Source organism: Podarcis erhardii (genome assembly GCF_964252035.2).
Source record: "Podarcis erhardii genome assembly, chromosome: 14".
NCBI lineage: Eukaryota > Metazoa > Chordata > Lepidosauria > Squamata > Lacertidae > Podarcis > Podarcis erhardii.
The window spans coordinates 6,483,556-6,496,601 of NC_138503.1; the positions used below are offsets into that span (position 1 = coordinate 6,483,556).

General features: G+C 45.1%; 1 protein-coding gene and 1 long non-coding RNA gene across 3 annotated transcripts in view; both read right to left on the minus strand.

Moving 5' to 3' along the window:
• Positions 1–493: 493 nt before the first annotated feature.
• The window catches only part of CGNL1 (cingulin like 1), an 83,162-nt gene continuing 70,609 nt past the window's right edge, over positions 494–13,046 (minus strand). For both annotated transcript variants that reach the window (XM_081838736.1, XM_081838737.1), the window contains 5 exons: positions 10,335–10,418; positions 8,622–8,746; positions 6,380–6,488; positions 5,169–5,332; positions 494–4,545 (listed from right to left, as the gene is read on the minus strand). In XM_081838736.1, the coding sequence (XP_081694862.1) occupies positions 4,410–4,545; positions 5,169–5,332; positions 6,380–6,488; positions 8,622–8,746; positions 10,335–10,418 (618 nt within the window). In that variant the 3' untranslated portion in view covers positions 494–4,409. The remainder of the gene's footprint in view (positions 4,546–5,168; positions 5,333–6,379; positions 6,489–8,621; positions 8,747–10,334; positions 10,419–13,046) is intronic.
• On the minus strand, positions 6,830–8,610 carry LOC309328992. Its single transcript, XR_014150994.1, has 2 exons — positions 8,134–8,610; positions 6,830–6,982 (listed from the first exon to the last, which is right to left on the minus strand). It is a non-coding gene; the product is annotated as an uncharacterized lncRNA (long non-coding RNA).

The following is a 13,046-nucleotide window of genomic DNA, read 5'->3' on the forward strand; positions in this document are numbered from 1 at the left end:
TATTTTCTGGAGATACTCAAGGCTATGCTGTACTGGCATGTTTTTTTCTAGAAGAAAAGCACTGCTTTGATGTAGTGTTATGACAGCTCCACTGCCAACCATGCCTGGTTTTTAAACAAGTTTTTGAAAAAGAGGCTTGTAGCTAGTTTTCTACTGGATTAAAAGGTTACCACCATTTTTGTTAATCTCAGTGCAGGCATAACGTGGCAACATGCTTAATATTAAAAAGGGAAGGAAAAAGCACAGGAACTCACAGGATGCTTCCATTCTCTCATTGTGAAGAGATGGAGGGAATGTTATTCATCCATTAGGCCTATTCCTGTTGACCCATTTCCATGGGGCTTATATAAAAGTTCCCACTGAACTGTCTTCCACTCTGCCACCCTTAACAATGTTCGAGATCCAACTCTGTTTGGGCTACTACTGTCCACTGGGTGCCTCTACTCTCAAGAAAGAGGGTGTTGGAATTGCACAAAGAGACTCCAAAATTGGATGATATTTAGCCAATGTAATTTTATTTCAGAATGACTAGTCCTTTACAGTTTAAGCATATCTGGAGGTAGCTGCCAGAATTATTTGATTTCCCACCTCCCCACACACAAATGGCTTGAGTGAATCAGTTTATGGGCAGAGTCCACAAGGAGATTTCTCTTGCATGAATCCTTGACATGAACAGGGACTTTGGAAGGGAACCTCCTGGTAGATTCTGCCCTATATTTCTGGAAGGACAGCTGAACACTAGTGTAAAATAATGTACATATGATAGTTTCAGAACAAACATAAAACAACAAGAGGTAGCCTCTATTGATTGTCAACACAATAGACTTCCAGTTTCTTTTTCCTTTCTAAAAATGCTGTCCGAGTATGGTGCAATCTGCCTCCTACAGATATTAGTGACAATCCTCTCGTTGATGCTGATGGGCTGGAACGGAGAGAGAGGACTGAAAATAACATTGTTTGGCAGGAACCACAATACCTACTGGAAATCCTGCACACTTACAGCACAAGTTATTCCTATTAACCAGTATGTACAGATTTCTCTTTGACTTGAGGTAGAAAACCCCAAATGCCACCTTGTCTCTCACTCATGAACACCAGGCACCAGCCACTAAGAACTTTTCCTATGCAGTTACATTGTCAAGAGATACTGTGCTGTTTCATAATTCAGATTTGTTTTCACCGGATTTGCACAGTATAGCCTCCCTATTTGAACAGAAATAGTTGCCTCATACTGAGTATCATCTAGCTTTGTATGAGCTACTCTGATGGGTAGTGGTTCTCCAACATCTCAGGTGGGTTCTCCCCCCCCCCCAGCATACCTGAGATACCCATAACAAGTATTTTGAAAGTTCTTTACACAGTGCATAGTTAAACTATGTAATTCACTCCCAGAAGAGGTAGGGAGAGTCACTAACTTGGATGGCTTTAAAGGAGGATTGAACAAATTCGTGGATGATAAGGCTATGGTTCATGGTTCTTCCTCCACCGTGGGAAGCAGCGTGCCTCTGAATTCCACTTGCTGGGAATCGCAGGCGGGGAAAGTGCTGTTGCACTCAGGTCCCACTTGTGGGATTCCCATAATAGGCACCTGGTTTATCCCCATGAGAGCAGCATGCTGGACTGGAAGGGCCTTTTTGGCCCAAAGCAGCAGCGCTTTTCTGTGTTCATGTGGAGGGGTTAAGGACTGAACCAGGGCCCTTCTGCATACAAAGCTGGTGCTCTGGCTGTACCTAGAATCCCCTTCCCATTCCCTACAGCTGCTGCCCTATAAGATGGACCAGCCTATTCTGCCAATCAAACTTCCACAGGAAAACCACTTGGGTCCTTTCAGATTCTTCCAGACCTCCATGGCATCCCAATTCCAGTTCTCTCGAAGCCTCTACCTGCCCCTAGGAACTCTTAGCATGAACGTCAGGCTACAAAGTGAGCTGCTGCAGCAGCCCAGGAGCTGCCATTTCTAACGGGATAATCAGTGCCTGGATTTGATTTTGCTTAGATGATCAAACAAACTCCACAGACTTATGTCCTCCCCTGCCCACTTTCCTTATAGCCCTGCGACTCATCTAAGGCTTCTTCTCCTATTAAAGGGTACTGCCAATTTCAGGGTTGTGGGGAATTTACCGGTATTAATGTATGCACATTGGGTGGCATTATGGAGGCTTAATTGCTTTTATGCAAGACTCAAGCCATATAAACACTGCTCTACCTGTTCCACTACAGAAGCAAAGTTTCCTTCATCAGGAATGGTTTCTTACCCTTCCTTTTTAATTGGTATCTTTGTTCCCTTAACAGTGCTACTGTGGACCTATATGCACATTTTTTTGCTTCCAAGATTTTCATTGTTATTATAACCATAGTTACTTAAAATCCCAAGTACACTTGAGACATACTTGTTTTTGTTGCTAACTAGGCAGCATTCAACTGGAGTTCATTCTCAACATCTTGAGCAATGAATTTCCAAAACTGATTAACTCCTCAAAGTTGGCCACCTATTATAATTAACATAATTCTCATGTAATTCAGCATTCATCGGTATAGCAGTTTGATGAATCAGGATGTGTCCTTTTGTAGAATACCAAAGCTGCATAGATGGCAATATGGTATTGCAATAAAACCTCTCTGTGTGTGTTTAATCCTTGCTAATCTGTTCCCCTCCTGACGATGTGGGGCTGCAGCTCCCATTAGCTCCAGTTAGCATAGCCAATGGTCAAGAATGGCGAGGGGAGCTGTAGTTTAACATCATCAGAAGGGCCACAGGTTAGCCTCCCCAGTGTACACAAAAGCATGTTTATAAAAGCCTGTAGATAAAATGCAAAGTCAGGGTGGGATAGCTGTTCCTTATACAATATGCTTGTTGTGCAGTTCTTTGTGGTCCACAACAGTAGATCTGGTAAACCATTTAGAACAAAGTGGCTTGTTTTAGCTTCTGGTCCAAGACTGGCCATGTCCACATTAGCAGCTTAAAACACAGCGAGGTTGTTTTCCCCAACCCCATGTGTTTCAAGTTGCATTTGCATGTTGCTGTGCACACCAGAGATTGGGTGGACCTGATGCACATTACCTGTTTGGTTTTCTGTGCCTACAACCCCTTCTCCCCTCCGCAGAAAATCCTATTCATGAAGGTGTCATCTGCAAATGCACAATGACTGTCTCAAATGTACACCCCTCAGCTTAACTGCAGCTTAAGTTTTCAGAATCGGGATGGAAGCTGGTTTGAGGGAAATGCATCAAAAAACAGTATATCAGTTTGTGCAAAAACTCTAAGACTCATATAAAATATGGCTAACATGATGTGTACCCAGCTTCAAACACCGGAAGTGGGAGTGCACTAGAACTGGAGTAAAGAGTCGGGGATTCTGTACCTGGCTGTAGCAGGAAACCACCTGGTTCTTTTGCTCTCAAGGGCTTTGCTGGGTCAGAATGAAACGGACCAACTGAAAATAGGGGGGCTTTGTTGAGGAAAAAATAAGTTGCAAATCCAGAGGAGAACCGTTTTTTCTCTACTCATTTTTCATGAACAGCAGAGGATTTAGATGTGAGAGAAGCTCAAGGCACCACAAACTGCTGTTCTTCCATATGTCAGGAAAGCCTTGCCGAGATCCATGGGAGCTCATTCCTGTGGAGGTCATTGCTCCTGGGGTGCAGACCTAGCTCCCCAAATTCTCTTTCTTCACTGAAACGGCAGGATCAGTATGAAAGCCTCCTGAAAACCAAGGACTGAGGACTGGAATAGCAGCGTCCAATGCTTCTGGCTCAAAACTTCCTCTTTATGTTCTATGAGCCCTGTAAATAAAAGCTTTTCTAACCCTCCCACAGAGGCTTGGAGCCCTAAAACCTTGCTTGCTGAATACTTGGAATGTAAGGCTTTTTCAAGCTGAAAAATAGTATGATATTTCAGCAGAGATTTCAGTACTTTGCATGTGCTCTATAAAAACGGGAAGCTTTACAAAAATAGCTATAGTGTGATCAATTAAAACATCTAATTTAAAATATGTACATTCTATACAGTTTCCTCTAGTTACATCAGTTAAATACCCTTTTTCTCTCTTTAAAAAAAAACTAGCATCCATGTCAGATGGATGCAGTTTAATCATGCTTAGAAACAGAAGGCGCTGGCTCCTTAGGACACAATTTTAGCAACCATCCTATTTCTGTTGAGAAACGTCATCCTAATTTAGTGGTGTACGCTCCTATGGCTGCAGGCAGCTTTGGGTTTGGAAAGCAAATCCTTTGTGTTTTAGGCTGTTTATTTCTGAAATATCTCAAGTCTGAAAATGGCACACTGTGGAAAGAGATATAAATGCCAACCAGCACCAATATTCCTGCAGCCATTGGCTTCCAGAGTCCGTAGCTCATTGCTTTTCAACAATGAAGTCTGAACATCCACAACTCATGGAACAGCTGAATTTTTAGCTTTTGATATCATCGTCCTTTAAGAATTTAAATCCTGAAGGTGCTTCATAAAGGCTCTCCCCATCAGTGCTGAAGTCGTCGTCGTCATCTTCAAGGTCATTCAGCATTTTACTAGAGGTCTTTTTGTGCCTGCTAAAGCAAAAATATATAAACATGTTAGTGTGGCTTTATAAGCTGGCTGTCAATATTTGGACTGCTTTCATGATGTATTTTAAAGACGCTGGTTGATTTGAATGAGCCATTCCAACGCCTACAAGGCTAGGAAAATAGGTGCAACTGTCTCCTCTACACCCCGGGGGGAAACACCAGAATGAGCACTGCAATCTTGGGCATGTGCCCCTTTCTGCAAAGTTCCTCTTTCTCTGAATGTTTACACAAAAATAAGCTCCTTAGAAACTCAGCAGTGAAGGTTCTGGCATGACACTTAAGTCCTACATTTTTCTGGAAGGAATTTGAGTGAAAGCTCCAAATTTGGACATTTTAAACTAGTTCCCAGCAGAGGGCTGAATGTTAGGGTACGGGGAAATCCAATCCAAAGTGCCATGGAACCCCAAAATTATAAATTGGAAGGGGCAGGGACAATCAGCTTGGTTAAGGTTTCCAAACAAAGATTCTTAGATCCAGAATGAGGAGAATGAGTTGGGTCATACAACCCATGAGCAAGGAGCCACTGTGGCAAGTGGAGCTGTGACTTTCCAGATCTTGGGAAGGGTTGATGAAAATGTTTCTGGGTCCCAAGGCTCTTCCTTTCCCACCTGAGTTCCTTTTTGATTGCATTCAGCTGTCCTTGCAGTTGGTCATTCAAGTCAACTTGCTCTTCCAGCTCCCTCTGAAGCTTCTTCTTGGTGCTCTCAAGCCTATCTATTTCTTCTTCTGCTCCCTCCACCTGGCGTTTCATTGCTTTCAAACGCAAGCTCAGCTGAGAAATAAGAAGAAAGGGGCCAGTTAGAGCTTGGGAGGACAAGGGGTCAGTCATCCTCAGCAACCCTTGATGGAGGGTATGGAGCCTATGTGAGCAATGGAGTAATCATGGGAAATGCTATTTTTATGGTCAGAAGAAAGCTTAAGCTCAAAGTCTTTGCCAGAGGTTGGGAATTGGATCCAGATGAAGGACCTGCTCCAGAAGTGACCAACCCTCCATGGGGTCCCTTTGACCAAGTATGTATGAATGTATGCATTGTACCCTTTGGAAAATAAATGGGTCACTAAAGTGGTGCGTATCAGATGCTGCTGGATTGCAACTCCCATCATCAACATCATCACTGGCTGGGCTGGCTGGACTTGATGGGAGTCCCAGACTCTGAAGGACACCATGTGGGCAAATCCCTGCTTTAGAACAACAAAAGGCATTGGATGCAACATACATGAAAAAGCAGAGGTGTACGCAGTGGTTTTTTCTGGGGGTACAGAAGAGTATATGAGGAGAGAAGAGTACAGAAGAGAGCCAGTGTGGTGTAGTGGTTAAGAGCAGTAGTCTCGTAATCTGGTGAACCGGATTCACCTCTCCGCTCCTCCACATGCAGCTGCTGGGTGACCTTGGGCCAGTCACACTTCTCTGAAGTCTCTCAGCCCCACTCACCTCACAGAGTGTTTGTTGTGGGGAAGGAAGGGAAAGGAGAATGTTAGCCGCTTTGAGACTCCTGAAGGGGAGTGAAAGGCGGGATATCAAATCCAAACTCTTCTTCTTCTTCTATGCAGTACTGGCACACACACACCCAAAATGCTAAAAGTGCAGCACTTACTGTAACAACTTCATGGTGACTACCTTCATGGTGACTACCAGCGCCCTTTTTTCTTAAAAATGGAAGCCATTTCATATTGTGTGATATTTGTTATGGTTTTAGTGTCTTTAGTGAGTTCCTGGGGAGGCTCACAGTCCCAAGATGAAGGGTGAGCTATAAACTGAACATTTGGGGGACAAATCCTTGGTAACCACAATAGCCCAAGAGATGCTTTTCTTCCTTACCTGGTCCTTTTGATCTGTCAGAGAGAGATGCTCATCGTCCACTTGCATCATGACCTCCTTAACTTTCTTTTCAAGCCGGCGGTTACTCAGCTGGAGGTTAGCTCGATCCCTAGGAAAAGAGAAGGGCATACTCACAGACAGCAAGGTAAGAACCAAAAAATGTTCCACTTACCTGGGAGAAGGACCTACAATTGAAAATAATGACTCAGAGTAGAATGCAACATGGGTACCTAAGCCCTATAAATCAACCTCAGTTTGTGTAAGGGAATGTTCCTTAAAAATTCTGTAAGGTAGCATCGTACTCCTGGGCAGTTTTTTCACATGACATCAATTGCCCCACAAGACTGTTGGTGCAGCTCCGGTAGCAGGGGGACATTTTTCCATATTTGTGGGAATGCCCCTTACATCCAAATTTTGGAGTGGTGTTTTTGAAGTATTTTTTTTTTAAAAAAATACTCCATCTAAGCCTCCCCACAACTTGTCATTTTGAACTTATGGGATGACCAAACAGCAATTTTCAGATCGAATTAACTTCGTATATGGATGCCGGATACAAGAAGAACTTCTTTGGCCCAGAAATGAAATATATTACAGGACTTAAACCTTTCATTGTGGGGGGCCACCAGGTGGCGCATTGGAAGATGGCCGACAATAACATCTTTCCGACCCATACGAGGTAATTAAGAGGCTGCTATGGGAAGTATGCAGTCTTCCTACCCCCCCCCCAAGGAGATGGGGGGAGCTGCCTTGCCAGCGGTGTCCACAATGCACCCCCGGATTTGAGAGAAGGGGGTGCAGGTCACTTGGCACGAGCCCTCTATGAGGTCGGCTCTTCCTGACGCCGGTTCCAATCAGCGCAAGCTGGTTTGCTTTAGCTCGGAATTATAACTGGAAACATATGATTGGAATGAAGCTAAAGCACATACATCAAGCAACATTCGAGAGATAAGACTGCTGATTAATGGATCTCTGTGACCGGAGTGACAGATGGATAAGTAAATCAACTGATGAACCACCATTAAGAGACTGTATGTTTGGAATGAAGGGGGGGTGGAGGAAAAAACTTTTATTTGCATTATGTGACTTTAATAACCCTCCACCCCAGAAAGAAATAAGATCGTTGCATTTTACTAACCACAAGCAGGAATTCAAGAACTGTGTGGAGTGGACTATAGTTAAAGAGATAATTTGTAAACAACGAGAACGGAGGAAAATTTTATGATGCAGTTTAAAATGCCGTCTTGCAAAGACAGGCTTGCCTGAGAAAGAAAGACAGGGGGAGGAGAATCAGGACCATTGGAATGAGAAGGATGGTTGGAATGTGATCTTAACCTGACAGAGCCCTCCTGATATACTTGGCAAGCCTGAGAAAATTAAAGGACAGACCAAAGATTAATTTTTTATGGAAGCGTGGAATGGCAGCTGTCCCTGAGTGATATGATCTATGGAGTGTATAAAACCCACACAGAGGATGCCTGTCTCTAATCTGCTTGTGAAGATTATCAGAGATCGCAAAGAAAGGAATATATGATAACAACAAGAAGATGAAGAAAGTAATAAAGGACTATCTGGATTGAACTGGATAGAAGTGTTTAATTAAAGCAGCAATACAAGTGATGTTTGGACTTGTTCGGAGCTTGATGTACGGGTACCCCCAACAAAATTTAAAATTTGGCTGTATAATTTGGAATTAATGTGATTTGGGTGATGTGATTGGCCTATTAATAAAAATTATTTTTTTAAAAAAATTAAACCTTTCATTGTGGAAGAAAAATATGTCAACTGGCTATTGCAGAGAAAATAACCCATGAATTACATGTCTCTAAGGGTAAGGAAGACCTGGAACAATATCAAAGGCCTTCTATATCAAAGACCTGTCTAGACAAGTGGAAAGTCTGCCAACCGGGCATAGAGACAACAGCCCTTCCGTATGGTGTGTCTCCAGCATGGGATATTCTGATGTCCACTGCCAGTAAGTATGGATGGTCTGCTTCTACTACCTGTTCTTCTTATATGTGGCTCTGCTGTTGTGTTATTTTTATTGGATGGGTGGATTATAAACTTTATATTGATTTGAAATACTGTAAGCGGTACCAATTTTGAAATAGGTTCAATTCTTTTTTAAGCTAACAGAGGTGGTGGGTCTCCAGTATTTAGATGAGAGGCTTGTTGCGACTCTTAAAATAGATGAATATCTGACTGGGAAATGGTGTTCCCTGGGTGGTCTTTCAGTCTGCTTTACCTCTCTTCATTCTCCAGCCGCTCCTCCAGTTCCATGATCCTGGTTTCCATCTGAACCAGAAGCCCTTCTTTGCTGGACTGGTAAGAACCTTCAAGATGAAAGATCCGGCTTTTCAGGTCTTTGTTCTAGAGTAAGAATATGCAGAGCTTATTGAGCAGGTAAGTCTGTGGACAAATCAGCAATGCAGCACGGGGCCTGGGCAGTTGCATGCCCTAGACTTTTTGACTGGCGAATGGCATCCATCTCTTTTCCCCAGTTAATATGAGTCACACTCTGTCAGAAGAGTCTCTCATGTTGATTAATGGAAACCTCTGAGGGGATTGTGGCCCACTGCTCAGATCTGACCTTCGTACCTTCCAGGTCTGATGCAAAGTGCTGTGATAACCCTGAAAGCCCTTAAGATTCCTCAGAAAGGATCAACAATTCAGATCAACCTGCCTATGCCTAACAATCTGCTTCACAGGCCCTGCTTAGGTTGCTGGGCACACAGAACAGGCCCTTCTCTTGAGTGACCCCACATTTGTGAAATTCAGTCCCACGGGAAATCAGGGAAACTTCACCCCTTTATATTTTGAAATGGGCCTTAAAGACCCACCTCTTTTGGTGGCTTTTACTGGCTGGCAGAAACTGTTGTGGATATGGAAGTTATAGATGCGAAGTTTCTGTATTTCACAACATGTAGTGAAAGTCTTGCTGAAGATCACGGGTGCCGACTTGAATAAAATATTGGGGGGGGGGGCCCTAGCTAAGCCCCGCCACACATAATCAATCACAATACACAGTGCACACAAACCCTATTTGAATGGCAATGGCCATCAACCTGGGGGGGGAAGTCAAATACTTTAGGGGGGGCGGAAGGGACCTTGGCCCCTAGGAGTTGGCTTCTATGCTGAAGCTACACAAACACAAAGAAAATAGTAGATCCTTTGGAGAAGGAAAAACACACACGTAAGGAGCATCCACATTTCAGATACTGCCACACTTTTCAGGCACAGATCTGCACTTTAAAGCTCTTTGTCCAAGCATTTTCTGTTTTTGTTTTTGTCCCAGTGCTTTCCTCATGAAAACCCATGTTTTACCACTGAACTGGAGCAAAATGACAATCTGCAGGAAACTCGATTGCCATTTTCTCCAATTCAGCAGGCAAACGCAGGGAAAGTGCTGAGCCAAAAAGGAAACCGCTCGGACACAGAGCTTCAAAGCCTGGACCTGTGCCTGGTGGGACAAAAGGATGTCTGGCTGAGCCTTTAGTTTTGGACAGCTAAGATGCATGTCCACCACTAGGTGGCACTCTGCTCCTGAAGTGTTTAAGCTGGGATGGCTATGGGTGGATTTTTCCGTGTAATTTCCAAGAGAAGAGGCACTGGTGACCAACCCCCCTGCTAGGAGGCAGCTCTGCTCCTTAACCCTGAAGCTGTGGGCCTAGGCAAGCCTTCCCCAACCTGATGCCCTTCAGCTGTTTTGGACAACACCCAGCAGCCCTGGCCAGCACAGCCATAAGATTCTGGGAGTACAGCTGTGGGTGTGGCAGCCCAAACTATCTGAAGGGATCTAGGCTGGGGGAGGCTGAGCCAGGCTCTGCCCACTCCATGGCACTGGGAGTGCACTCAGTACACAGTCTGGGGCACTGCCTGCTAACATCCATATTTCCCATTGTCCGGTCCTGGCATCCAACACCCCAAGCCTGAATACAAAACAAGCCGCAATCCTTGCCTGTCTCTCCAGCGAAATCTTGTCACATTCCAAGTCTTGCCTCGCAGCCCTTTCCTGAAGTAGCTCACTCCGCATTTGCTCAATCTGTAGGTGATAAGCAAAAAAGAAAAGAAAAAAGGCTTGAAACCTCCAAATGGTAGCAACCTAGCAACACGTCTTAACACTCTACAGCTCCAGGCAATGCCGTAGAATTGCAGGCACTAAAAAGAGACCCGCAGGTGGCTCAGAGCCAAGCAGGCCTATCCAGTCCAGCTTCCCACAGTGGTGAACCAGGGGCTTCCTGAAAGCCCACCAGCAAGGCACAAGGGCAACAGCATGTCCCCAGGTGTGATACAGTGGTACCTCAGGTTACAGACACTTCAGGTTACGGACTCCACTAACCCAGAAATATTACCTCAGGTTAAGAACTTTACTTCAGGATGAGAACAGAAATCGTGCTCCAGCGGCGCGGCGGCAGCAGGAGGCCCCATTAGCTAAAGTGGTGCTTCAGGTTAAGAACAGTTTCAGGTTAAGAACAGACCTCCGGAACGAATTAAGTACTTAACCCGAGGTACCAGTGTACTCAGCAGCTGGCCTTGCCTCTGATCCTGAAAGTAGTAAACAACCATCATGGCTAGTAGTCACCCACCTGGCCACAGCTAAGGGCATTTCCAGTCTGAAATGGGCAGAAAGGGCACAAGTGGTGGGAAGGGCAGCATGAATATTAGCATGAGGATGGACGAGGATGGGAAAGAAAGGAGCATCAGGCTTGCTCAGGGTCTGCCTTGTGGAAAAAGAAGCCAGATGGGAGGAGAGGAGAAATTGTAGCTCAATGTAGCCCAGCACACACTTTGCAAGAGGTCCCAGGTTAATCTCCAGAAGCACCTCCAGTTAAAAAAGGCTCAGGTCACAGGTAATGAGCAAAGGACTTTTCTCTGCATGTGCCACCACTAGAGAGAGCATCCCTGCCAGTCAAAGGGGACAGTGCTGAGATGAACTAATAGTCTGACCCGGTGTAAAGCTGCTTCTGAAGGAAGGGAGCTATTCCTGACCCAAGGGAGCAGTGGGGAGGGCAAAGACCAAATGGTGGGTTTGGGTGAAGACAAAAAGAGGAGCTTAGCCACAGAAGGGGGGGGGGGGTCAAGAAGGGGCATGAAGTGGGGGAAGTAGAGCTTGGGAAAGCAAAGTCATTTTCTGAGGGTAAAAAACACAGCCACACAAAGACCGAGAAAGAGAGATGGAATGAGATACTAGCCAAAGATACCAGCGCCATTTTATAGGAAAATGAGGACAAAGAGGATCCCAGTGGAAGGTTCAGTTTGGCATCATATCCAAGACACAGGGTCTGGGAAGACCCTTGCAGGAGCTCTGGACTGTGTCCAGGTTTTAAGGATATTAAACTGCTTTTGGGGCAGTTCCCTACAATGTGTCCATCCCAACATGCACCAAATTCCAAATGACAGCATATGCACTCCAGATGCCCACACATACACACCCCAAGTACCATGAACTTCTGAAACCAATGTTGTTGTCTGGACATTGGAAGATCTTGTTATGGAGTGCCCACCGTCCCTACTTCCATCTTTTACAAGGCCCTTTTATTGGGGTCATGCAGAAAACTCTGCTATAATTGCTTCAGGAGGCCCAGACAAAATGAAAGAAAATTCTGAAGGGGAGGGGGGAATTAATGAACAACTAATTAAAGATGCAGCTTTTAAATGGATGATGTTTGTCAGTGGGCTTGGATGTAGCTGGTCACCGTGAGGTTCCAGACACTGAGCTATTGTGTCCTCTGTGTGCTCAGAGGCTGTGAAAAATGTGGGCGGCCATCCCTGGGTCTCACATTAGGGATGGATGTAGGACAGCAAGGGGCACTGAGGTGATGGATGCTGCTGCTGTGGTGGTTGAAGGATGCTTCTGTGTAGAAGGGTCAACACAGAATTGTCTATTGGACATTTCCCCAAGGGCAGCCTGTGGTGCCAATCTCACTGTGCCCAATGCTGGGGGGTCTGAAGCAGGGGTCTCGTCAGGGTTTGCTGGGCTTCTCTGAATTGCAACCTTTGGCGAGGCTCTCAAGGGGTGTTAACTGAGCTGTGGGCCATGGGAGGGTCTTGTTCTTCCTTGGTGGAGACAGTGCTTTTTTGGGGGGGGGGTACGCAGGGGTACGCATACCCCTAAACATTTTGTGAATCTAACGGGAGAAGAAACTAAAAATGTTTAAAAAATTAGTTTCTTCTCTAGCACGGTGAATCGTCAGTTCCGTTGCTACCCCCGATGGCGGCCTCATTTCCTGTCACGGTGTTTCCCGAGACTCACACGGAAGCGAGCATTTAATGTGTGAAGTAGGAGTTGGAATCTAGCATAGTGATTGGTCAGTATAGTTGTTACCACCTCCAACAGCAGCTTCATTTCCTTTCCTGGTGTTTCCCGAGTCTCAGACGGAAGTGAGCGTTACTGCGAGCTGTCAGCTGTGTAATATGAGGTCATGCGTGTTCTTTGTACTTTTGTCCATTTACTGTATTTATTTTCCCCAATTTGCACTATGAAATGGTGACTTTCTTGAGTCAAAATGGGAGTACCCCTAAACATTTTTTAAGGAAAAAAGATGGGTGGAGAAGATCAAATTTGGTGAAGGATCTAGGCAGGGGTCAGCAAACCTTTTCAGCAGGGGGCCGGTCCACTGTCCCTCAGACCTTGTGGGGGGCCGGACTATATTTTGGGGGGGAAATATGA